This window comes from Phacochoerus africanus, chromosome 9, assembly GCF_016906955.1.
Source record: "Phacochoerus africanus isolate WHEZ1 chromosome 9, ROS_Pafr_v1, whole genome shotgun sequence".
NCBI classification, from domain to species: Eukaryota; Metazoa; Chordata; class Mammalia; order Artiodactyla; family Suidae; genus Phacochoerus; species Phacochoerus africanus.
In genome coordinates, this window is record NC_062552.1 from 90,868 (window position 1) to 117,466 (window position 26,599).

General features: G+C 48.5%; 1 protein-coding gene across 10 annotated transcripts in view; it reads left to right on the forward strand.

The window, feature by feature from the left end:
* The window catches only part of DUSP22 (dual specificity phosphatase 22), a 50,642-nt gene that overhangs the window by 1,734 nt on the left and 22,309 nt on the right, over nucleotides 1–26,599 (forward strand). For 2 of the 10 annotated variants that reach the window (XM_047795901.1, XM_047795904.1), the window contains exons 1-4: nucleotides 5,671–9,038; nucleotides 9,648–9,681; nucleotides 11,910–12,244; nucleotides 15,704–15,786. In XM_047795901.1, the coding sequence (XP_047651857.1) occupies nucleotides 9,005–9,038; nucleotides 9,648–9,681; nucleotides 11,910–12,244; nucleotides 15,704–15,786 (486 nt within the window). In that variant the 5' untranslated portion in view covers nucleotides 5,671–9,004. Of the gene's footprint in view, nucleotides 1–5,669; nucleotides 9,039–9,647; nucleotides 9,682–11,909; nucleotides 12,245–14,758; nucleotides 14,840–15,703; nucleotides 15,787–26,599 lie in introns of those variants that run through there. The other 8 variants (XM_047795911.1, XM_047795905.1, XM_047795907.1 and 5 more) reach the window with 6 other exon arrangements.

Genomic DNA, 26,599 nt, shown 5'->3' on the forward strand with positions numbered 1-26,599 from the left:
GGCAGGTGATGCACGGGTCGAGGGAGCAGTGGGGGAGTGCAGTGGTAAACACAGAGGCCTTTCTCAAAACCTACGGTCTTGACCAGCAGTTGCCCATATATGTAAAGTTTTTCTCGTAGCCACATTCAAAGTAAAAAGAAACTAATGTTCATAGTACATTTTATTTAATTGAAATATATTGAGAATATTGTCGTCTCAACATTTAGCCAATAAATAACTTATAGAATGGTTTGTATATATTTTTTACTAAGTCTTGGAAGTCTGATCTATGTCTTTTGCTTAAATCACATCTCATTTGGAACTAGCCACATTTTAAATACTCGATTGCCATTGAGGCTAGTGGCTGCTGTATTATACAACACCCGTTGTGTGTGTGTGTGTGTGTGTGTGTGTAGAGAGAGAAGACAAATACAAGGTGGGGAGGAGTGGAGGCCTCAGAGGATAAAGTAGGCAGTTTCTTGAGTGTCAGGGAACTAGATGTCATGAGTCTGGAAGTGGCATTCAGTCCAAGCCAGGGATGGTGCTGGAACGAAGATGGTTAGGCTGAGATCTGAAGAATCGCTACAAGTTACAAGGTTATTTCGTGGCAAAGTAGGTTGCTGGAAGCCAGCAATTAAAAGCCTTAATTAGAATGTGTTCATGGATTAGTGTGTGACTTGGAACTCGTCTTTGTATTTCCCCATCTGTGTGTAAAAAAATGCTTGATTTGCAGACTTAGTGGAATTAGCGTAAGATACTAGCCATAGAAATTCTTTTCTAAGAACATTTATAGATAGAAATGTACAATGCCTTTGAAACCGAAAATTTACTTTGCAGTGTGTGTGCCCTGAGGTGCCTTGGACAAGATTTCTTTCCAGTCCCACGGAAGCCCATCGTCCTTAGCAAAAGAAAACTTATGAACTAAACCATGCAGATTCTGTTCTGACTGCTTTGAATGCAGCGGTTCTGTTTCTGTTTTGCGTGCTCATGCAGGATCCTCTCATCCACACATCCTAGTCTTTCTGTGTGGTAGAACCTCATGCCTGTCTCAGTTATGTGTTGCCCAGAAAGGGTGAGGGGAAGAGGCTGTGTGTCTGGCCAGTTAGAGACGACGAGGAAGCAGAAGGAAGAGAACCCAGCAGTTGTTATCCAGTATTTTTTGAGCCTCATATCATGTGCCTGCAGTTTATAAAATCTAAGCCTCATGATAACCCTAGGAGCTCAGTCTGTCTTATCTTACTTCCCATGCAGATTAGGGAATGGGGACTCAGATTAAGTAACACGACTAAGGTCCTAAGGCTGAAAGTGGCAGAATTGGTTTTGTTTTTTTTTAAGATTTTTATTTTTTCTATTAGAGTTGATTTGCAATGTTCTGTCCATTTCTGCTGTACAGCAAAATGACCCAGTCATACACATATATACATATATTGTTTTTCTTACATTAAGAATTGGGTTTTGGAGTTCCCGTCGTGGTGCAGTGGTTAACGAATCCGACTAGGAACCATGAGGTTGCGGGTTCGGTCCCTGCCCTTGCTCAGTGGGTTAATGATCCGGCGTTGCCGTGAGCTGTGGTGTAGGTTGCAGACGTGGCTCGGATCCCGCGTTGCTGTGGCTCTGGCGTAGGCCGGTGGCTACAGCTCCGATTCAACCCCTAGCCTGGGAACCTCCATATGCCGCGGGAGCGGCCCAAGAAATAGCAACAACAACAACAACAACAAAGACAAAAGACAAAAAAAAAAAGAATTGGGTTTTGATCCCAGTTCCCACTGATTTTGAAGATAGAAGTCTTTTCTTTGAGTTCATTCCAAGTGATTCCCAAAGACGCTGGAAAATAACCTGAAAAAGCTCCCCAGAGTCCCAAATTCGTTGTGCAGTAGGAAAATCTCTCGTCCTTCAGTTTGATGTAAATAAAGAGGAGTGGGGAAGGTCAGGCAGCTACAGCTATCTTTTCATCGTATTCTGTGCAGTTTCCAAACAGATCCTCTGAACTGGCCCCAGGTACAGTCACCACTCAGCTTGTGGTGAGCCAGGGCCTCTTTGGAGCAAAGCATCGGATTCCCCACCACAACCCCATGAAGTCGATGCTGCCACATTCCTCTGCACTTTACGGGTGACCTGGCCAGAGTCACCCTTTGGTGAGTGGCAGAGCCTAGACTCAAACCCAAGAGGTCTGGCTCTTAGTCTCTTGCAGACTGCCCCACTGTGCTGCTAAAGGCCAGTCTGGCAAGTGTCTCTAGGACGGTTAGTTTAAACTAAATAGGCTGCTGCAGACAAATGTGTTTCTGGGAAGCCTTTGAAGATTCCTAGTTAAGTTGAAGTTCTCTCAAGGGTCTGACCCCAAAATCTTTTGGGCGAGGGCCTATAAAGAAAAGTCCTCATTGTCCTCTCACTAGTCTTAAGTACAGTAATGCCCCATTAAAACAAAAATCTAATCTCTCTGGCCAAGCATTATGTTAGAGACGTTTGCATGTTTTATCTTGATCAGCCTGACCTAGTGATGTAATGGACTGAAGTGGTAGCATTCTAGGGCAGGCGGTGAGGGCCCAGGGTTGGTTCACTTCATCCGGCCCACACCTGCCCGGTCTGGTGACCTGTTCCTTCTTCAGGGCCCTGTGTCACCTAAAAGCCCTCTACTGGGTGGAAGTGGATGCTGCCCCAGTATTTTCTGGGAAACTTGCGAATGGCAACCATGTCAACGAGAAGCAAACACTTCAACTGGTGTACTACTTTTCCATGAGAAGGCCACTGTTGTGAAAGAAAGCGGGGCAGGGCTGTCAGAAAGCCTGATTGTGGGTGTCTGCTGCTCTGCTCCTGCATGGGTGTGACCTTAAATGGGTTACTTAATGTTTTTGAGCATCCCTTTCTTTATCACCTTTGATTCCTAGGTGGTATGCTCATCTAGCCGCCTTATGTGCTCTAAAATGAGTGTAATGGTACTTCTCCCTGTTACTACCCAGATTCTTGGGAGCAGGAAATGAGAATGTATTAGATGACATTTTTGCAAACTGTTAAGTACAGATATGCACGGCTCTTAGCATTCTTGGGTTTTTCCCATCAACGGTGACAGTGATGACAGCTCCCTTGGGCACAGCTGACTCCTGCTTAGGGGTGACTCTTCTCCCCTTAGGGAGATAAGGGAGTACAAGTGAGAAGAAGTCCAAGGGCAGAGGGCAAGGGGCATGTGCCACCCTGAGCACAGATCATGCCTCAGCCTCTACACTGTTGACATTTGGGCCTGGGTCATTCTTTGCTGTGGGCCCTCATGGGGTTCTGAGCATCACCCTGGGCCTCCACCAGCGAGATGCCAGTGGCACTCTCCCCTCATTGTGATGACCAGAAATGTCTCCGGGCACTGCCTGATGTCCCCTGTGGGATAGAATACCCCTACTGAGAACCACTGACCTGGGATCTCCACTCAGAATCTCCTGGGGTCTGTGGGATATAGAGCTGAAACATTATCCAAAAGGTGGAATAAAGCTGAAGTGGCAGAGAAGCGCTGTTTTAATACGGTGAGGGGCTGGAAGGCCAGCATCCCTGTGCTGTCTGATGCTGCTGTTTCCACAGTGGCCACATTAGCCTGGCCGCCTTCATGTTCATTCCTCTCTCCATTCACCCGTTCATCAGACGAGTTTACTGAACACCTGCTATAGTCAAGGCATTGCGCTGGGCCCTGTAGTGGGAAATACCGTGAAAGACAAGACGACCCTGACACCCAGATTGGCACAGGCACCCCCAGAAGAGCCCTGCGGGAGATGAGCACACCTCGAGTGGCACAGCTGTGCAGCTGCAGCCGTGGGGCTGATGGACAGATGGCCTGTGCTGATGGATTCTGTTTTCTCTCCCCTACACCTCCCCATGAATATTTTCTCTTTTCAACATTCCCTTTTATTTCACCTTGAAGAAACAGATGCTGAAGGCAGTGCTATACGTGCACACGAGAGTATTCTCAGATTCTTCCTCTCTGAAATGCAAACTGGTTAAGTCTATGGCCAATGGCATTAAGAAAGTCCGTGACATTTAAACCTTCAGGGAATCCACCAAAGCTCTCCCTGTCACCCCTGGCTTTGAAGCCCAGAAAGTCCTTGCTGACTTAGGAAGAATCGAGATCCGCCACTCTGTGACCTTCTGCTGTGACTTAATCAGGAATTTTGTCTTAACATCTGTTTAGGTGGGGCTCTTAGATTCCAAGGCATCCTGGAGCAGTAAGAGAAATGTTTAAAAAATAAACTCAGAATGTTTCCTGTCCTAGAGGCAGTATTATCTTGTGCCTAAGTGCTTTTTTGTGGTGAAGGATTTGATTTTGTCTGTTTCTGTGTAGACAGTGTTAGCGCAGTGTGGGTGTGAAGGATCCAGATCAGGAGGATCCATCAGATTTCTGCAGGGGATGGGCCTTCATCATCCCGGATGAAAACAAGGATCATTTTGAACAGCAGAGGGTCCCAGAGCGTTTTCCTTTGTGGTGCGTTCTGTGTTTCATCCCTGTTTATTCAGCGATCATCTCCTCGTGTGCCCATCTCTGTGCCTGGGACACAGCAAGGAACAAGACAGACACAACTCCTGCTTCAAGGTCAATCAAAAAAGTAAGCAAACAAAGTAATTTTAGGTGCTGCTCAGTGCGATGAAGAAGATGAAACGGTACGTGACAGAGGGTGCCAGGGAGCTTGGGGGTCGGGGAAGACCTCACCTCACATGCGACCCAAGTGACAAGCAGCCCCGGGTGAATGATGGGGGCGTGAAGACCCTCAGCAGAGCACAGCCCAGCAATAGCTGGGACCAGTTCTTTACTTATTCTTTCGGAGCCACAGGACACTCCCAAGTTGCACTTCCCGCCTTTTCTCTTGATCTGACCTTCCTTCTCGCCAAGTGGTGAGGCCTTCATGCACAGCCCCACCCCACCCCGCCGACCCCCGTGTTCCTACTCCTGGCTTGAGTTCAGACTCCCAGGGATTCAGAGGTCAGCCACTTTCCAATAGAGGCACGCTCTGCTCTTCCTTGGCCTCCTCCAGGAGCCGGCTCCCTGCTGGAAAGTTATTTTAGTTCATCCCGTTTCACTTTCTCTTTCTCTGTACTTAGGGATTACCAGCAAGAATAATATCGGGGAAGTCAATAGGTCAAACTTTTTGAGTTTTAAGCTTGAATTATGAGGCTGACCGGTACAGAAGTTTGAATATTTACAGGACTCTTTATTCTCCTTGAAAACAAAAATGCATTTTCTCTCCCTGCCAATGGCCAGTCCTCCAGACTTCGCAGATCTTGCTTTTACCTCTGTGTGTGGAAGAAGTTACAGAAGCTGGGATTGAGCAAATTGCTTTCTGTTTCCAGCCCTTAAAACTGTAGCTTTTATTCTCCTGGTCTGGAAGATGGACCTAAAAGTTTACTGACACAACTCTGTCTCCAGTTTAAAGTTTAAAATATTTTAATGCATATAAAATGTACATCTTACATGATTTTTTTTTTTTTTTTGCCTTTTAGGGCTGCACCTGTGGCATATGGAGGTTCCCAGGCTAGGGGTTGAGTTGTAGCTACAGCTGCCAACCTTCACCACAGCCACAGCAACGCAGGATCTGAGCTGCATCTGTGACCTACACCACAGCTCACGGCAACACCAGATCCCTAACCCACTGAGCAAGGCCAGGGATCCAACCTGCAACCTCATGGTTTCTGGTTGGATTCGTTTCTGCTGCACCACGACGGGAGCTCCAGATTTTTTTGTAAGTTACCTCCTTGATTTTGAAAGTTCAGACCACTGTCTGAGCCTGTGCCCTGCCCTGGGGTCTCTTCTTGGTGCCTTTCTCCTTCAGCACCAGCCCCAGGCCCAGTGGCTCAGCATCACTGGCCTTGAATAGAACCCTTCTCAGAGCAGATGTGGACAGAGCTTGATCTCAAGCCTCACTTGCCATGGTTCTCCATCGCTTCCTTTCTTGGCTTCTTCTCACCTGGCTCACATTGTCTGCTCGTTCACTGACTCATGAAGAAACATGTCTCGAGTATCTGCCAATCAAGGAAGAACCGCTCAAGTCTCGAGAACACATATTCGCAAGTGTGTGTGTTCCACCGGCCCTGCTGCCCCTGCTGCAAGAGGAGGAACCCTGGCTTGTCTTTGGATCCTGGTCTGGAGCAGCGGCAGAGACGTGGCACACTTGTGTCCCCTGTCCCTATGGTAGCAGGAAGGCAAATGGGAGTGGGAGGCAAGCTGACGTTCACAGTTTATGTCCCAAGAGCTGGCTTCTGCTTCTCACCAAGTCTCCAAAGTGGGGGTGGGGACTCCCTAAGCAGAGAAGAGGGGTTCAGAGGCTAGGAAACAAAGTAACTACCAGTTACAGAGTGTATAAATTTTGAACACACCTGTAGGATGAAGGACCCTGAAGAAAGCATCTCTGTCTTGTTTAGAGGGACTGTTGGGAGCAGACAAAGGTGCTAGTCCAAGGAGGACCAGTAGGGTTCCTGGGGAAATAGGGGCCATCCAGCTGGACTGGAGCTTCATGAGACGTGGGGATCCTTTAGAAAGAAGTAGGAAGCCCTGTTGAGACTTTCAGTTCATTTTCAGTTTTGGCCTTCATTTTCTTGGGAATGTTTGCCACAGAATATTTTGGTCTATGAAATGACCCAATGAGAATATGACCTTAGAAAATCAATTTGATGAGACTGCTAAGCTTAGTGGCTGCTGTTCTAGCTTGTATGTGAACTGAGATTCTAGGCTGGGCAGAGGGAGTGGTGCTGGTGGGAGCGGGCTCCACGGTTTTCATTCTGGGTGACTGGGCAGGTGACACCATCAGGGCACAGGAGGACTTGAATGGGGGTGGAGGTAACAGTCTGTTTCAGGTAGGAGGGTGTGGGGAGTAGAAATCGTGCTGGAAGTGGTTCCAAAGGGTGGGCTTGGGAATCTTAAATCATGGTTCGTGAGCAGTAGAGCACAGGGATGGCCTAAGCTCATGCCCTCGATTCATTTTATTTAAAAATAATATGAATGTATTTGCTTACGTTTAGTAGAGAAAGAAGTAGAAGTACAAAGGAAAAAAGCAAAAATGGGCCATGATCTTTCCCCCGAATAACCCCACTTGACTTCCTTAAAAAACTAAATTGAAGTAATGAGTGGTCGTCCCTGGCCCTCCCAACTCCCCGTGTCCCTCACAGAAGTGAGCACAGGAAGGACCGTGCTCCTGTTTTCATCTGGACATTTCCAAGACGTAGTAGATAAAAGTGCATTCAAGGATCTCCTTCCTCTAGCAGTCCCACACACCTAACATCTCAGTGGTGCTTGACCTGAGCGCCCTGAGCCCCTGCAGGCTCCTCTGCGCCTCATCTCCACCTGCTCGCTCGCTTGCTCCCGGAGACACTGGCCTTCTTTCTCAGGGCTGGCTGCTTCCGCTGCTCCCTGCCCGTCCTTGCCTTTCTCCTCGCCCAGTTCTTTTGGACATCGGGTCCCTTGTCCCTGCTGGCTCAGAGTCTGTGGGGACCCCAGAAGGGCCACATCACCTCCTCCTCTTTCCTTAGGCAAGCAGCTCAGCAGGGAAGCAGAATGTCGGCAGGGCCGTCTCCCTCTCTCTTGATCACACCTGTGTCCCAGTACCCCTGGGCAACAGGAACGCAGCAAATCATTCAGCCACTAATACATCCTATGACTTTGGGGAAGCAAGCATGCTCCGTGACTATGTTGTCATCCATTGTCACTGTCAACTCTGTGAATGGGGAGGCTTTTGTAGCCAGTGCTATGAAAGAAAAATTATTTTGACGCATTAAAAATGTCAAGGAAGACTTTATTCAGGACCATCGCAAGCAAGAGATGGAACTCCACTCCCAGTACATCAGGGGCAGGTGTGGAGGTGGTGGAAGATCCCAGGCAGGACTTGAGTAGATGCCAAGGGTGGAGGAAGAGGAGCTGGTCTGATACCAAGAGTAGGCGGATGCATGACAACCGGCTTAGCAGGATTCTCTGCTGGGTCTGCCGGCCAAGGACCAGGCTGAGGAGATGACTTGAAGGGGCTTGCGCAAAGTGCAGTCAGGAAGCAGGCCTGTCCGCAACAAGCCAAGAGAGCCGGGGGATGATTTTGCCCTTGGGAATGTAGTCCAGGGAGGAGGGAACCTGGAGAGTGGGAGAGGACAACCGGAAACGCCCCGTGCAGCAGGCGCTGCCAGAGGAGGCCTGCTGGAGCCTCTCCAGACAGACCTGCCTTGTTCTTAGGTTTTCAAACAGGAATGATGAACTGTCCACCCTTTCCCCCCAGCAGGATCCCATGGACAGATTACATTTCCAGAAAGCCTGTCATGTGTTTTGGCTCCTTGGCAGTAGAGGCTGGGTTTTCCTCTGAGGTACTCTTGTACCTCTCCCAGTTGCAGAGCTGACCCTGCCTCCATGCTGTGACTTCGGTCAGGGACATAAGTGGCCTTTTGGATGTTCTCCAAGCTAGTTTCGCCTCCCTGGGGATCGAGTCAGCCAGAGGGATCCCAGATCCCCGAGCCCAGATCATTCTGGGTGTTAGCTTTTGTCCAGGAGTGATCAGTGATAGTGTTCTTTTCACTCTCACAAGGGTCCCAGTGCAGCCAATTACTTCTGTGGCCCCGAACACTGGACCCAGTGCTGCTGTGTCCAGTAGACCCCCGCAGTGACTTGCAAAGGTGCCATTCATTTTTAGCCGGCAGTCAGGAAGCCGCTTGCGAAGGCTGTCACTATCTGCTGCCGCCAGCTTTTCAGTGGGAGTGGACAGGGTTCGGGAGGTAAAGCAGATGGGGCTGAGGGGTGTAGCCGGGGGTTGCAGTGAAGTGTCACCAAGGGCAGTGCGCTGTGTGCACTGGGAAATCAGGTCAGGTGGTGTCGCCTCCCAAGAGCGTCCATATTTGGATTTCAGAGTCTCCATACAGAGTACCGGGGATAAGAAGTAGCTTCATACTTTGCAAAGTCAGGGTGTTTATGAGAACTGCAGTCCCTTGTTCTCATTTCAGATCTACCGAGCCATTTTGTAAGGGGCCTGGGGCTAGGGCTGCTCCAGAAGTCTGCACTTTCAACAGAGTCTGGTGATTCTAATGAATGCTCTGGTTTGGGAACCGCTGCCTTAGAAGAAGTGGGTGTTCTGGAACAGATGGATGCTTTTATTAACTTGGGCATTTAGACAGTTCATCCATTCATGTCACGACTCTTTATTGAGTGGTTGGGGCTAGGGCTGAGTCCCCAGCTGATCAGAAGGGAGAGACCCCCGCCTTGTCACGCCTGTGACAGCATCACGAACAGGGGAGCAGAGAGGACAGTGGGTGCTGAAGTGGGGGCCCACCGCAGGTGCAGGGCTCCAGACAGGCCTCCCCAGGGTGTGAGGCAGAGCTGGGGTCTGAGGGGTAGGGAGCACAGGAGTGGAGCTGCCTGGCCGTGGAACAGCAGGTGCCAAGGCTTCAGATGGCAGAAGGCAGGTTTGCTGGTGCCGTAAGAGGGGTGGGGAGGTGTGGCGGGGAGCAGGCAGGAGGGCTGGAGGGGGCGTTGCCACTTGGTCTGGGGCTGGAATCAATGCTGGGGAAGACTGCGGTGCTGGAAGTACGGGGGCCACGTGGCACCCATGTAAGGCCTGTGAGCTGATGGGCACCAACATGCAGCCAGCCGTCCATCTGGGGAGGTGGGTGTGGTGGGCACAGGCCTGGGCCAGGCGCCGTCAGCCTCACATCTCATCTGTGTCTCCCCCTAGATCCTGCCTGGCCTGTATATCGGCAACTTCAAAGGTGAGTTTTCTTTTTTGTATTATTGTGGTAAAACATACAAACTATAAACATGCCATTGTCACCTTTTTAAGGGTGCACTTCAGTGGCTCTAGGTCCACTCTATTGGGCAGCCATCTCCACCATCCATCCACAGAACCCTTCCATTTTCCCAGCTGAACCCCCACCCCCACCCCCACCCCTAGAAACCACCGTCTTGCTTTCTGCTGTGAACCTGACTGCTCAAGGGAGCTCGTGTGCGGTATTAGTCCTTTGGTGTCTGAGCGCCGTGTCCTCAAGGTCCGTCCACGTTGTAGCCAGTGTCGGGAATTCCTTCCTTTTTAAGACTGAATGACAGTCCACTGTGTGGAGGGACCACGTTGTATTTTTCCATCGTCAGTGGGTGGATACTTGAGTTGCTTCCACCAATGGTGAGTTCACTTTCTCAGAGATCAGCTTCAGTCTCTCATGCATGATGGGGTCAAGGTGTAGACTCAGTCCATGCAAAGTCTGGTCTGGACGTGGCCCCTTGTGTCCAGGCCCCTTGGCCAATAGTTGGCAGAGTGGTGTAGAGCCCTGCAGGTTCCATCTTGACCTCTGACCTTCGTTTTAACTCCACACGCTTGCTGTTTTATTATCAAAAGAAGATGGCTAAAAGGAACATTTAGCAGCCATGTAACTTGTGTATCATCTTTTATCATTTTTGTTTTCTGGTTGGTTTTTTGGCTTTGTTTGTTTGGTTGGTTGGTTGGTTGGTTGGTTTTTTCTTAGGGCCGCACCCACAGCATGTGGAGGTTCCCAGGCTAGGGGTCAAATCCAAGATGTAGCTGCCTACACCACAGCCACAGCAATGCAGGATCCGAGCCGCATCTGCGACCTGCACCACAGCTCACGGAAATGCCGGATCCTTAACCCCCTGAGCGAGGCTACGGACTGAACTCACATCCTCATGGATCCTAGTTGGGTTTGTTTGTGCTGAGCCATGATGGGAACTCCTTGTTTTCTAGTTTTTAATAAATTTTCAGAAACCTATTTTTTTTTCAATGAAAATAAGTGGCAGTTTCATATCTAGCAGGTTATTCTCATCCCATGTTGACTTTTCTTCTTAAGACATTTCTCTGCAGCTTGTTCAGTATTTATCCATATGTTGTCAGCTGTTGACTTTATTTTTAGCTCATTTGTCTCAAAATGCTTTGTAGTCACAGAGGGGAGCAGAAACCCACGGAGCCAAGTCCGTGTTTTTGGGGGGGGTTGGTCCCCACACCATGAGGTGCCCGAGCCTGTGTGAGCGAGAGCCGGCTCCCTCCACGCGCTTCACCCACAGACCTGCTGGATAAGAGCAGGAAAGGGTCCCAGCCCCGTCCAGCAGCTCCCCCCCAGACGAGCCAGAATACACACCTGTCTGTTTGCTGGTTGTTGCTTACATGTGTGAGTTCAGGTTCACATTGATTGTTAGAAACAATCTTCGTGACTTCTCTACTTGGTACTCATTTCCTCTCCCCCTGGGCTCCGAGGACAGCTAACTGGCCTCAGAGAACTCAGCTGCTCATTGCTGCTAGAACATGCTAAAAATAGTCCCGGACTTCCTAAATTAGTAAGGTTTGTAGTTCTGAAAAAGCAGCAAGCTCTGCGGCAGGTGGGCAGGTGGTGCTGGATACGTTGACATCTTTGTGCTGGTTTGTGTTATCGCAGTAACAGCTCTCGTGGGGAGAGGGAAGTGTCTTTATGTCTGAGACTAGAACAGAATCGAGAATAAATTCTTGGAGGTAGAATTACTAGGTGAAGGTTTTTACAAATCAAAAATTGTAATAAATATCAACCAAATTCAATCCTCTGCCACCAGTTTCTGAGAGTTTTGTCTTTACTCATAGATGGTTGCTTTCTTTTAGAAGGAAGGAAATATTGGAGACTCTTTGTACTAAAATCTGTACCTGTGTTCTGAATATTCAGGGAAATAGGAATCCCTCGTATCCTGTGTCCTGCTTTGTGGTTTGCCTGCTGGAAGGTTCCATCCATGGCCACCCAGGTCCCTCCTCGCCCTGATGGCTGATGTTTATTTATTGCTTTCAGTTATTCTGATGTTAGTGTGTGGTTATGTCTTATCTTCTCATTCTTTTACCACACATTTATTAAATACTCATGAGGTCTGAGGCTTATCAAAAACAAAAAGGGTGGCCCTGTGCATGGACAGGAGCCGGAGGGGAGCCTCCTGTGTGTGTAGGTGCCTGTGAATGAATTCACTCACTCCACAGACTGGTTGCAGACGCCTGGTGTGGACGTGCATCCTGCCCCTCAGTGGTCCGGAGCCCAGGGAGCAGGTCTGGCAGAGTGGAGCAAAGCTACGAGGCAGGCCCATCTCGGAATCTGGTCACAGTCAGAGCCCACACTACGGCAAGCTGCCCCCGGACATGCCCCACAGCCTGGGCGGGAGGGGCAGTGAGGCAGCCTGTGGTGTGGCCGACACGCCTCAGTGCTTCAGCCAATGCCAGGCCCTCCTTGCCACCCCCCTGGGAAATGGGAACCGCACCCCTACTTGGGGCTGTTGTGGGAAGGCAGAAGATGCTCCTGGAGCAGCCACAGCTGCCAGGTGGGTAGGGGACACTGATCAGCCTCAGTCAGAACTCGGGGAAGCCCATGGTGAGAGTCCTGACTTCCAGCAAGTGGATCCTGCTGTCCACCTGTCTGGACCATGTGTCCACGATGATGTCTCATCCAGTAAATTACAAACAATAGTGCTCACTCTAACCCAGCACCCAACATAAAAATATAGAGAAAATCAATGACAAATTGTTTGACTTTCTGAGCGACCTTTATTTTTCACATGGTGGTGATGGGTGTTGTTACCCAGATGATGGTCTCAGTCTGTTGGGTGAATGGTCTCTGTCCCATCTCCTCCCTCCCCTCCTTCCTTCCAGGGTGATACTTTACATGTAACTCTGCAACTTCCTTTTTTTCCTTTTAACTTTGCGATGAAGCACAAAGAGTCTTCCAACACCTGGTGATTTTTCCACCTAGAGAAAAACCCGCAAAACAAACCCTGCTTCTGGAGCCCAGTCTTTGACAGGAGCTCTTAGTCAAGGAGCCTGAAGCTAGCTCTGCCCAGACACCAGGAGGGGCAGCAAGAGTGGAAGCTCTGAGAGCAGCCCTCTCTTCAGGGAGATGGTGGGGTTTGCTGCTTCGTTGTAAGTTGGCACATGCAGAGGTGAGGCTCTCCCAGTGATGCGCTGGGCAGAGGATGTGTCACTGCAAAGGAGAAGACTCAGTCAGCGTTTCTGTTTCACTGCTCCTACTGTGCGAAGGTGACAGTTGGCTTCTTCAGAAACCATGTGAGGCCTGGTGGGGGGGTAAACAAAGGGAGGCAGCAAAACTGGGCAAGAGGCCAGGGACAGAGACAAGAAAAGAACATGGGTGGCTGTTTTACTTGTTAGTGCAATTTGGGATGAATTTTGTGAATAGCATTTCTTTCATTTTTCTTCATTACCAAAGTAATGTACGTTCATCAGTTAAAATAAAGGTTTAAAAAACCCAAATGGGATAGAAATGTGTTAAAGAGAGTATAAATTTCCCCAAAGCCCACGTCCTGAGTATCCCGAGTCAGCTTATGTTCCTCTAGATTTTTTTCCATGTGAATTCCAAACTGAACATTCCCATTGATTGTATTAATACTGATTTGATGCATTTGTGATTGCAAGTGGCCATGAGTTGTTTTCTGGCTCAGAAAGGGCATTAACCTGCTGCGGTGGGAGAGGGACACCGTGGCACCAGGTCATTCTGGAAAGGCCATTCTCCAGAGGCTCTCCATGTGGGTTGAAGTGGGCGGGGGAGTCTGCATTTCCAGCACACTCACGGATGGTGCCATGCTGCTGCTTGGCCGACTTCACTTTGGACAGCAGAAGACTAAGTTCTCCTAAGATTTCATGCTCAGGGTGAGCTGGCATGAAACTTGTAGCTTGTGCACACACACGTGTAAGTGAGCTGCAGACCCCACAGCCAGTTTTTCAGCTGCATTCACACTCTTTAGCCTGGCATCAATAACCTGTAGTCCTGAAGAGTCAGTGTCATCAGCCAGTAGCGCTGGCCGAGCATTTGTGCACTGAAATGGGTGGACAGAGCCTGCGCTTAGAAAGACTGATCCCAAGTGGGCATGTGCTTGCAGACGGTTTTCTCGTTTGAGGTACCAAGGGTTGTTGTATTCAAAAACATGATTTTATTCCCAAACCACTTTCTTGTTGCCTGTCTTAATCTGTGTTACCTTTATGGGGTGATGAAAATGCTGTCACGTTCGGTTATGGCCATGGTTAAACAGTTCTGAATACACTAAAGCCATTGAATGGTACACTTTAAAAGGGTGATTTTCTATGGTATGTAAATTATCTCAGTAACGCTGTTCTAAAAAAGGAAGAACGTATGTTTAAACAAATACTGATCTTTAAAATTCAAGGGCTGGCTAGCGTCAGAATCCGGAAAGACCCTTCTAGAGTGTCCTGTGCTTCACTCTGCCCTCCTCTCCCCAGTTCAGGGCCCCACATCGCCTGGGCACCGAGAGCTCCAGCTTGAGCTTGTTTCACTGCTTGTCTAAAAGATACATACTGGGCGTGTTGGAAAGGCGCATTTTGGTGAGAAGGTGGGGGCTGCTGGCTGTGGGACCCTAAATGATTGCGGTTCCTGCCTAATTTAAAGCTTAGATAGTTGGGGGACAGGGGCGGCTGGACTCAGTCCCCGTGTGATGCGGAGGCTGAGTAAGGCGTTGGAGCCATGCAGAGTCTTAAAATAAAACCAACATTTTAGCAGTTCTTTCAAAGTGCTACGTATTGCAGAATGTTTAGGACAGTGTTTCTCAGTTTCTGCTTCCTAAAAATGCAGATTCCTGCCATAGACCTGAACTAAGTTAGAACCCAGGAACCTGCCTTTAAAAAAAACAGCCCGAGTAGTTCATAGGCATGTTAACTTCTGCAACCACCTGTGTTGAATATACACATGGAAACTGTAAAGAAGAAAAAAGAAAATACTTGTAATTCCATTTCTTCAAGATTATCACTGTTTGGCCTAATTTCCCCACTGTGTGTGCTTGTCTTTGTTGTTTTTACAAATTGAATTTCTATTTAGAGTTTGGTAGCCGCTCCCACCTCCACCACCACCCCACGGCCCACTTAATATTGTAACCTGAGTACTTTGCCATGTCGTAAGTATTCTGCAGAAACAACGTAATTAAGCATCTGACTTTCAGTCCATTTTTAAAAACCTTGTCCCAGGCCGGGACAGGGGCGTAGGAGGAGTGGACCTCCTTATTTCTTGCTGGACCCTGTTTTGTAGATTAGCAGAGGCTTCTAGATGGGGCTTTATTGCATCCTTCCTCTACAAGTAGGAGCATTAGAGAGAATGCAATTTTGGTGTCTCCTTAGTTTCGCATGCATATAATATAATAGCCAACTGATAACTTCTGTACTATTTGTTTGGAATTTCCAGAAAATGTTCCATTTTTAGTTTTGCCATAAAGTGTATGTAGATGTTATAAACCACAGCCTCATTTGCATCTGGCCCCATTCCCTGCTGTTTGACATTAGGGTTGAGTCACCTGGCAGATTTCTGTTTCTTATGTGGAAAGTTGTTTTTGTATTTAATTTTAACTTAGATTACTAATCATTAAGAAGCAATTTAAAAATATGTCTTTTTTGTTACATGTTTCATGTAAAAGACTAAACTAGGAATCTGCAACTTGTGTCAACTGCAAAGTGATTTCATAGGTTCTCTTCCTTTAAACAGCAAAAATCATGACTCTGATGTTTATCAATCTTAATACAGTTCAAGTTTTATATGACCACTTTGTATCAAAAGATGTGCCAGTCAGAAATAAACTTAATTATCTGCAGAATACCTAAAAGCAATAACCCTAAATTCCATAGGTCTAGATTATTCTGGTGTAGTCAGTTAGAAAGTTTTAAGAAAGAAATATACAATTCATTTTGTGGGTTTTTTTCTGGGTTAAACTTTAGGAGTAATTCACTTGCAGAAAATATTAACTGCCCTCCTCTTTCTTCCATGACAGACGCCAGAGATGCCGAGCAGCTGAGCAAGAACAAGGTGACACACATTCTCTCTGTGCACGACAGCGCCAGGCCAATGCTGGAGGTGAGAGCGCAGAGTCGAGCATGTGTCTGCCCCGTGTCCCTGGGTCTAGCAGGCGCTGGCGATGCAGCGTGTCCTCTGCCTGGTGTGGCAGGAGGGCACCTTCTTTTTCTCATTGTCCTCCTACTGCCAGCTTAGCTTCCATGGCTAAATGCCAGTGAACAAGCTGATGCTGCATTTCCCTTCAGATTTTAAGGACATTTAAAACCCATTTTTTTTTCCTTTCAAAATTATCTCTTGTTTTAGAATCCAGAAGAATTCATGCTGCTCAGTTCTTGATTTTTTTTTTTTCCCATTCGCATTTAGGAATAAAAGTCAACGGGAAGTCCGTTTTCCCTGGAGGTTTCTCAGGGCTTCTCTGTTCGGAGACTGTGCTGTTGTATTTGGGGGTTTAAAGTAAACAGTGTATCTGCCTGACATCTTCAGTTTTGCTCTAATGGATGGTTTGAGCTGTTGGCTGGGAGCAAAATTTATTTCTGTTTATTGCCTTGACAGAGCCCAAAGTGCCTCCTTTTAGAAGATAATGCAAGTGCAGTTGTGCTATGTATGTGTTTTTCTATCTTAGGGTGGGTATTAAGAGGGAGGGGTAACTTGTTCTTAAAGAAATAATCCCAGTGCGAGGTGTTTTCACTTAAATTAATACTGGACAAGAGTAGGTAATATATTTTTACTTCAAACTTATCTCCTGTCACTTGGCCATTGGAGCTGCCAGGTTCAGTCAGTGTCGGACAGATGGGAACGCAGAAGAAGTGACTCTCCCGCCACCCCAGCACAGGTGACCTCAGGGGAAGCAAACCTCTGTTCTTTGCTCCAGGTGTTCGGGCTCGCACTTCCCTCTGTTGTTTTAGCTCGTGCTTTTTGATAAGGTGCTGTCACGTGGGCTGCAGCGTGATTTAGTGAAAACAACCACAACACGACACCACTTTTTGGAGCCTAACCATTCCCTTGAAAATAACTACTCCATTTTTCAGCTCTTAACAGTGGTTTATATCAAACATATAGCTAAGCTATGGCCTAGATGATAAGTTACACTGGTCATGATTTACTTCCTCTTAAATCACAAGATGAGGCCTGAGGTTTCCTTTCTTTTAATAAGTTGCATAGCTGCCCTCCCCACCCCAGCCCTCAGGCAGCCTCCCCACATCATGCCCCGTTCAGCACAGCACGTTGTCACATGAGAACATGGCCCTTCAATCTGTTCAAACTGTCACTTCTGTCCAGATACACATCCTTCAAGTTCTGGAATAAAAGAGCCCTAGCCCTCATCGGTCCTGCGTCCACACTTTACCCCAGAAGCAGCGGCGGGAGGGGGAGCAGTGGGATTGTAACCCCCGGTGAAAAGCCATCATTTGTGTGAAAGCCTCAGAGCTCTGAGCAAACTGTGTCCCCGTTAGTGATACAGCACGTGTCCCTTTTTTATTCCCTATAAGAAAAAAAGAAAGCTCGTGCCTTTTCCCGTGGGACTGCTTTTATTTGGCAATATCCTGTTTCAGTCTTTGGGTGCTGTCATTACCTTGCTCAATAAGAAGTACTTTCCTATGATTTCATATTTATTAAGGGTTAGACCTCTGTTTTATAGCCTAACATAGTTTATTTTTTAATGATTTTTATTTTTCCATTACAGTTGGTTTACAGTGTTCTGTCAATTTTCTACTGCACAGCAAAGTGCACACATATAGCTTCTTTTTCTCACATTATCCCCCATCATGTTCCATCACAAGTGACCAGGTATGCTTCCCTATGCCAGACAGCGGGCTCTCATTGCCTATCAACTCCAAATGCAATAGTTTGCATCTATTAACCCCAGATTCCCAGTCCACCCCACTTCTCCCCATCCCCTTTGGCGGCCACAACTCTATTCTCCAAGTCCATGAGTTTCTTTTCTGTGGAAAGATTCTTTTGTTCCATATGTTAGATTCCAGATAGAAGTGATATCATATGGTATTTGTCTTTCTCTTTCTGACTTACTTCACTTGGTATGAGAGTCTCTAGTTCCATCCATGTTGCTGAACTATTTTGTTCTTTTTTATGGCTGAGTAGTATTCCACTGTGTTTATATACCACATCTGAATCCATTCATCTGTCAATGGACATTTAGGGCATTTCCACATCTCAGCTATTGTGAATAGTGTGGCAGTAAACATACAGGTGCATGTATCTTTTTCAAGGAAAGTTTTGTCTGGATATGTGCCCAGGAGTGGGATTGCTAAATCATATGGTAGTTCTATATTTAGTTTTCTGAGGTATCTCCATGCTGTTTTCCATAGTGGTTGTACCAGCTTACATTCCCACCAACAGTGTAGGAGGGTTCCCTTTTCTCCACACCCCCTCCAGCACTTGTTATTTGTGGACTTATTAATGATGGCCATTCTGACTGGTGTGAGGTGGTACCTCATGGTAGTTTTGATTTGCATTTCTCTAATAATCAGTGATGTTGAGCATTTTTTCAAGTGCTTATTGGCCATCCATATATCTTCTTTGGAAAAATGTCTATTCAGGTCTTTTGCCCATTTTTCATTTGGGTCATTGGTTTTTTTGCTGTTGAGTTGTATAAATTATATATTTAGAGATGAAGCCCTTATCAGTTACATCCTTGAAACTATTTTCTCTCATTCTGTAAGTTGTCCTTTTTTTTTTTTTTTTTTTAATGGTTTCCTTTGCTGTGCAAAAGCTTGTCAGTTTGATTAGGTCCCACTGGTTTGTTTTTGCTTTTATTTCTGTTGCCTTGGGAGACTGACCTGAGAAAACATTTGTACGGTTGATGTCAGAGAATATTTTGCATATGTTCTCTTCTAGGGGTTTGATGGTGTCTTGTCTTAATGTGTAAGGCTTTAAGCCATTTTGAGTTTCTCTTTGTGCATGGTGCGAGGGTGTGGCATAACATAGTTCAGTGTTGCTCCCTTTATTCATTTTTAACTTCACAAGTAATTCATGAATGCATTCTTATTTTAAGAATTAAAATGAGAGGAGTTCCCATCGTGGCGCAGTGGTTAACGAATCCGACTAGGAACCATGAGGTTGCGGGTTCGGTCCCTGCCCTTGCTCAGTGGGTTAAGGATCTGGCGTTGCCGTGAGCTGTGGTGTAGGTTGCAGACGCGGCTTGGATCCCGTGTTGCTGTGGCTCTGGCGTAGGCCGGTGACTACAGCTCCAATTCGACCTGGAGCTGGGAACCTCCATATTGCCGTGGGTGTGGCCCTAGAAAAGCAAAAAGACAAAAAAAAAAAAAGAATTAAAATGATAGATTTTCTGATTACACCAGTGGGAAAAACTGAGGCACCAAAAGTTCTTTGAACCAGCGTCTTCCCTTAAGTGATTAGAGCGGAGGAAGTTCACCAGAAGTTCCAGACCTTTTTTAGCCCTCTGCCTGGTCTGTAGAGGCAGTTGGCTCTCTTAAATTCCAAACTCAGTTCCAGAAGTGTAATTTCACCCAGCCTGGGAGGAGTCGGGGGAACTATTTGTTTGGAGTCAGTGTGGGATTAGTGGGTGGATTTTATCTTTCAGCAGCCCCGATCCCGGGAGAGATGGAGGCAGGGATGGAGAGGAGAGGGCAGATCACGCACAGGCCCAGCGACCCACCCGGTGAAGGGCCCTGATAAAGAGCGAAAGGCAAGGGGTAGGAGGCCAGAGAGCTGGGGCCCGCTTCCCTTTCAGAGCCTTTCGAAGCCACCCCTGTCTATCGAACAGCCCCCAACATTCTCTAGGCAGCCCTGGGCTGGGCTGGGCTGGGCTGGGCTGGACTGAAAGTAGGGAGGGGTTACTGTCTACAGCCGAAAGGTCCCAGTCCCATCACATCCATGTGGGAGTTCTGTGAGCCTTGCTGCTGTCCAGGACACCACAGATGCTTCTCTGGTGGATGGAAACAAGGTTTGCTTATTCTCTGAACCCTGGACCAAGGTGGTTAGTGGAAGGAAAGGGAAGGAAGCCCAAGGGTCCAATCGCCGTCTCTTCAGAAGAGTGTCTGAGAGTCAGATCTTCCAGAATAAAGAGTCTCAGAGTCTTGGCAGAAACTTGGGAACCTAACCTTCATACTCATCAGGTCAGCGCTCAGCTAACATCTGAGATGCTGAGGGGCTCTGGCTCCATTTCTCTGCCTGTTGCTCTTTGTTTGACGTGGAAAATCCCAGTCAAACGGGGTCCTAGAGGTCACTCTCCTGACTCCATCACTGTGTGGACAGGAAGCTGAAGTTCAGACATGAAGGGACTCCCATGATCCCACAGCTGGTTTAGATAGCTTGATGGAAACCTGGGTCTTCCTTCCCAGGCCAGAGATTTTCCCAGAATGCTTCACTGCCTTGGACCTCTCCTACTGTGACTGATGCTTCTGATTTTGCTAGCAGCATTGGCAGATACTGACGTGTCCGCTTCGGGAAGGTTGTGCCATTTGTGCCCTTACTGGCAGTGTATCAAAATGCCTGTTTGCCCATCGCATCACCAGTGTGGAGTTTTGCTCTTCGTTGCTTTTAATTAGCAATGTTTTTGTTTTGTTTCATTCACTGTGAATGCCCTCTTCACACTGCTGAGTCTCCGGTCCAGGCAGGGCTTCCATCTGAAGGCAGGGAATTGGTTTACTCTTAAGCTGCTGCAGGGTGCCCGTCCCCAGGACCGGTGCTGGAGATGAAGTGAGTGGAGTCAGTATCTGCCATGGTGAAGCCCTCAGTGTATAAATGAGATGCTCATGGAGGCCATTTATGCATATTAATAGTTACAGTCCAGTGGAAGGAGAACCTGGGCTCTGTAGGAATAACTCAGAAACCAGGGTCCCTCTCTGCCATGTGAGTCTGGGGGCGTTTGGCCAGGCCTTTGGGCCACTCGCACCAGGAGGAGGTTGGTGGAGGCCAAGTCCCACCTGCCAGTGGGGCCCTGACTCCCCGAGATCATGCCAATCCCTCTTCTCCGCCCCGGACCCTGTGAGCCCAGCCAGGCAAGGAGCAGCGTCCTGGTTCCTTCGAAGCCCACCCAGACCTGGCCGCACACTCAGGTCACCAGAGAGTGGCAGAGCCATGGGGAGAAACCATGGCCACGTAGATTAATTTCTCAAGTAGAAATTAAGCCCATATCTGTAAGTCTAACATTTAAGGGGGAAAAGTCCCATGCTGCGGACTGGGTGGGGAGTCGCTTCTGTTTGCTGAAGTGTTTCCTTATTTGTGAGCTGTGTCTTCAGTGACTACCGCTTGCTCTAGATCGAGGGTGGTGAGAACTCCTGTCACAAAGACGGTGCTTTTTCAGAGCAGAAGCCCTGTGTTGTTTGTAGGTGCTGAGGAAGTAATATTGAGCAATGAAAGGTTTCTCCCTCCCCGTGAAAAAAGAAACAGAGCTCTATCTTTCCAATGTAAAAATTTCAGAGTTTGTTTCGTTTTTCATGTTGGGCATTTAACCAGAGCACCTGCAGGAAACAAAACTATTTTTCACTATCAACAAAAATGCTTTAAAAAGTGTTCTCATTCCTTCACTGGGCTAAACCACAAGTAATTTAATTTTTAAATGATTTGTATTTTAATATTAAATAGAAAAAAACACTTTGTATACATAGATTCAAATCAAGGTCTGGTATGTAGGCCGATAGGTTTTTTGAGCTTGAGTCCAGCTTGGATATTCTTCCCATTATAAGTTGTGACTTTCATATGTTGACCCACTTCAGCTTTTGCTTTTGTTTTTAAGAATAGGCTGTTTTCACAGGCTGGCACTTATTCCTAGTGATTCTGTTTTATATTTCCTTTAAAACTGAAGACAGTTTCTGAGGTACCTGGGCTCAGAATTTCGTTTAAAACTAAAGACAGTTTCTGAGGTATCTAGGTTCAGAATTCCGTTTTGTTAGTCTTGTTTGTAACTGGCCTCCTCTCTGCTTCTCCTGCTTCGGATACTTCCTGCTGTCCATGTCTGAACACACCGTGTCCACCTGCAGGAGACGCCCAGTCTGCGGGCACGGCGGTACCGAGAGGCTAAGGGGTTCCTGGAGGCACGGCGGTCCCCTGCTACGTGTCTGTCTGGCGGCCCACCCCATTTCTCACCCTCCAAAGTTTTAGCGGCTCCTCAGGTGTAAGACAAGCCCAATCCAAGGTGTGATGTGGCATCTGAAGTCCACGGCCACCTCTCCCTTCCACCCTTCCCTCGCTGCAGGCGCGCCTGCGACCCCCCTCAGAGCTCAGCCCAGAGCCTGTCTTGAGGAGGGTACTCCCAGTGCCCTCCAACCTCAGGGCTGCTTCTCTTTTTCTGTAATAGTTGTATACTGAACTCTGTTGCGTCCTGAACTGTGCACGCTTGACAGGCTCTGCGGGTCATCAAATGGCCGTGTAACCTTCTCACTGCCTCTGCCCGTCTTGTAAGCTGCTCTCAGGCAGGTGCTGCCGGATTTCTTCAGGCTCCCCAGCACTCAGCCTGGGCCTCGTTCTGCGATGCTCCCGACAGCTAAGAACCACGTGTCTCAGCTCCACTCCCACATGAGAAGTCAGGTCTTTGGCCATTTGTGGCTCACTTCACGGGGTGAAGGAAGAGCAGTGTGGAGAATGACGCTCCGATCACCGGTGATCTGTGAGGCCAAGGCTGTTAGTGCCACGTAGCCTCACCTGTGTCCCTCCCACTGCCAGGGAGACTGGGTGGGGCGGACGCTACTGGGCAGAGCTGTAGTGGCCTCTAGGGGAGAATCACCTCTTTCTTTGTTCCTACAACCAGATGACACTTCTCTGACTTTCTGAATGGCCTCTCAGTGGTCCTTCAGCTACCTTTGGTCTGCACTGGACGCTCGGTCCTATAAGGACAGTACAGTTTAAGACGCAGACAGTGGATAATCCGTTAAGAGAAGACTTGCCACAGCCAAGGCAGCTTGAGGGAGGGACAGAGTTGGCTGAGACATTGTCTCAGATTTCAGGGAGGTTGGGGCCAGATCTTGAGAAGTTGAGAGGACTTGCAAGGTACTGGGGCCCATGTTCTAACTCTCGAGGGTTAGCTTATCCTCTTCTGGAGCCTTTGCAGACAGACTAGCTCTGCCTTCAGTTCTCAGGACCCCCAGGCCCCTCTGGTCCATGATGCAAGACAGTCAAGGAGCTATTGGCCATATTTCCTCTGGCACAAGGACAGTAACTGCTGAAAACCCCACGCCTTGTCCTGCACACACAGGTGTGGGCAAGGAGGGCCTCTGCAGCTCTGTTCATAATGCAGAAAATTGGAGCCAAACCCTGGTTCAGCAGAAGGGTATCCGTTGTTATACATCCCTATTACAGAGATACTCTGGGGAATTCTCTTGTGGTGCAGCAGGTTAAGACTCTGGCCTTGTCACTGCCATGGCTTGGGTCACTGCTGTGGTGCAGGTTTGATACCTGGCCTGGGAGTTTTCACATGCTGTGGACACAGCCAAAAATGAAAGAAATACTCTGCAGAAATTCAAAAGAAGAGAAAGATTATTTGTGTGCCCAGGAAAAGGTTACTTGTTAAGCAAAAGAGGCAGGTTGTAGAGTAATACCCACAGGATCAAACCGCTGATGTACAGTTTCATGTCAGCGGTGTATTTCTGTAGGTACGTGTGGAGCATGGACACGCACGGATAAGGGTTCGAAAGGACCATCTCCCACTCCTAAGAGTGGTGACGAGGAGAAGGATGGGAGAAAATGGTGGGAAGAATGCTCACTTTTCTTTCTGTTTTCTGCAATAGGGGTATCTTCATAGTATCTTTCTGAATGAAGAGAGGTAGGGGAGGAAGGTAGGCAGGTGGCCACACTCTTGGCGTCAGTGGTAGGGACAGGTAAGAGTCCATTTGGATGTCCAGGTCTGGCTGGAATGGGTTCTGTGTTTTCCCTGGATTCACGTGTGACTGTGTGACCTTAGACGTGCTATATGCTTGTCATCCATGGTCATGGACACAGAAGGAGAAGTTAGCCCATGGCACACCTTTCAGCCTATTCGTTTTCAATGTCAGTTATGTTTTACTTCTGCTTGTTTCAGTTAAATGGAGTTTATGTCCTTTTGTTAGGATTCACAGATGCCCCAGTGATGCAGCTTGAGGCACTGGGTAAGATTTCCTAAAGGGATTGGACGTAGTTTCCAGTGCGGATGAGTTATTTATTTATTTATTTGTTTATTGGCATTACCAAAAAAACACACTGTCGTAATTGCTGGAGGTCTGCTGTCCAGGCCTTTGAAAAAAAAGCATCCTTTTCCCTGGGACAGTTCTCAGGCTGACAGTTGTCCCAGCTCTCTGCAAAGTCTTTGATGCCGCCCAAGTGTCGGTGGCACCTACTCTGCCAGCTTTCATGAGTGGAGGTAAATTTGTTTGAAGCCGACCCGAGACTTAAATAGAAGTGACTCAAATAGAAATGATGATGGTGGGTATCGAAAACTGTCTAGTAATCGCTCTTTCTCGAGTCCGGCCGCGTCTGGGCTCCCTGAGTGAGTGTGGGCAGCCAAGTGCGAAGAAGGCAGCTCCATCTGGCTGCTGGCCCCGGTGACACACAGAGTTCTAAAGCCAGGATTCCAGCACTGATGGCCTAGAGGGGCTGAGATCGCCGCGAGCCACCTCGGCCCGGGGGAGAGCGGTGCATCCAGGTGGAGGAGGTCGGTGGGCCTTTCGCCTGGCTCTCTGAGCTCCCTGCACTTCAGCTGTGCACTTTCTCTCTGGCTCACACACTCACTGACCAGCCTCTGCACATAACGGGAGACTTATGCCAAACACTCTTCTTCCTAGACCTTTCCTCTAGGTCAAGTCCCAGTTTCTTGAGCTGAGCGTTTCCCCCTGAGCTGCCCTCCGTCCCTCTTCTCAGATGCCCCTGCAGGGTCAGGTACTGAGCGTGTGTTCTCCCAGCTTGGATCCCTCCCAGTCCTCAGTGGGGAATGTGCCAATGGCAGGATCTGCCAGGACTTCCAAACCAAGGTCTTGGGAATAGCGTGTGACACGTGGTCTCCCCTCTCTGCTCCGTTGCAGTGGCAGTAGATGTTGACACACTGCTGCAAGATTGCTGTCACGTGGCCTGGGTGGTAGCCCGACTGTTTACACTGGACCCTTTTGCCGGGGGCTGGGGGGCGGGGAGTTCTGTGAAGAGGGGTGGGGCGGCCTTGCAGGACTGGTAGGTCTGGTTCAGTGGGGAGGTGTGTCTCCAGTGGCACCAGCCCTTCCGGGAGGTCAGGAAGAGGGAAATGAGCCCTGGGACCGTGGACATGTGTGGATGTTGGCTGACTGAAGAGTGGAGACGGTGGTCAGCGTGGGGGTGGGGGTGGGGGTGGGTGGTGCTGTCTTCAGTTCTCCTTTTGGCTCACTTGGGACTTACTCCTTCAGATTCAGCAAACATTGATTGGACCTACTTTATAGCAGGGGTTGGGAAAAATACAAAGAGAAGGAGGATGTGGCCCACACTAAGAAGAGGCAGGCATGGAAATCCTTAAATGGTGCGGCGTTTCAAATGCCTGACAGAGCTGAGGGCCCTGGGGCACCAGGAGAAAATGACCATCCCTCAGGTCAGCCAGGCCTCACCACAGAGCCAATACCGTGGAATGACCATCACAGAGAAGAGGACAGTGAGAAGGGGCAGCTGGCGAGGGGCAGCTGGCGAGGTGGGAACCACGCCTGCAAAGCAGCAGACTCTAGGTCTGCCGGAGCCAGGCTGGGAGAGGAAGCTCAGGGAAGATTAGGAAAGCTTTTTTTTTTTTTTTTTTTCTTTTTAGAGCTACACCCACAGCATATGGAGGTTCCCAGGCTAGGGGTCGAATTGGAGCTGCAGCTGCCAGCCTCTGCCACAGCCACAACAACGCCAAATCCAAGCTCTATCTGCGACCTATGGTGCAGCTCACACTATCGCTGAATCCTTAACCCAGTGCGGGAGGCCAGGGATCAAACCAGAGTCCTCACAGACAATATGTCAGGTTCATAACTCACTGAGCTGCAACGGCACTCCAGGGAGCTTTTATTCATCACACAGAGGAGTCTGGGCTCCATCTTGTGTGGAGCAGAGACTCAGCAGAGATGTACGGCCAGAGTCAGGTGACACATTCAGCGTTCTATTCCCGGGTGTTGACTGGAAGGTGGGGATGGAGTGAGGGAGATGGGTTCCGAGGAGACTGCTGGGAAGCTGTCACGGTGATCCTGCTCTGAAATCATGAGCATTTGGACTGGGACACAAGGGGATAGGATTTTTTTTTTTCTAGACACATGGGAGAGTCATTTTCATAAAGTGGCACCAAAAGGTAGAAAATCAAAGGATGGGAAGAGACTCTACAGCAAAAATCAAAAGCAACAGGCTTCAATCTGCAGTCAGAAAACTGAGGGAGAAGTTCAAGGGGGTTGGTTGGTTAAGACCAAAGCAGAGTTAAACGGCTCTATGGGTGCTGTTGTTGTTTTTAGCCACAAGAAAGATGATGATTTAAATGTACCCTGGTGTACCAAAGCCGAGTTTAGGCAAATTTGCCATTTTCAGGTGTTCCTATAACTCATCACCTGCTAGGCGCTGCAGGTGGACCCTGCGTCTGCCACACCTGGGAGGGGAGCAGCCCGACCTGGTTTAAAAGCTTGGGGGTGAAGTAATGACAGCAGAGAGTGTCATCACCTCATGCAGCTGCTCTTGGAGGGTTCCCCACCCCCCCGGCCTCGCATGTGTGCCGGGCAGAGGTTGGCGTCAGGCCCCAGGTCGGGATCAAGAGCTTCTCTCTCCCCCTTCAGTCATCACCACAACGAGCGCAGATGTCATTTCAGCATCTGCATCTTGGCAGAGTTCTTCAGCCCTCTGCCGCCTTTTCTGAGGGAAAAACCAGCGAATGCGCGGTGAGGGGAAGCCTGCAGTCTGAGTGGGAGCCGCCTTCTCTTGAGGCCAGCTGTGGGCATGCTTGTTTGGTGCC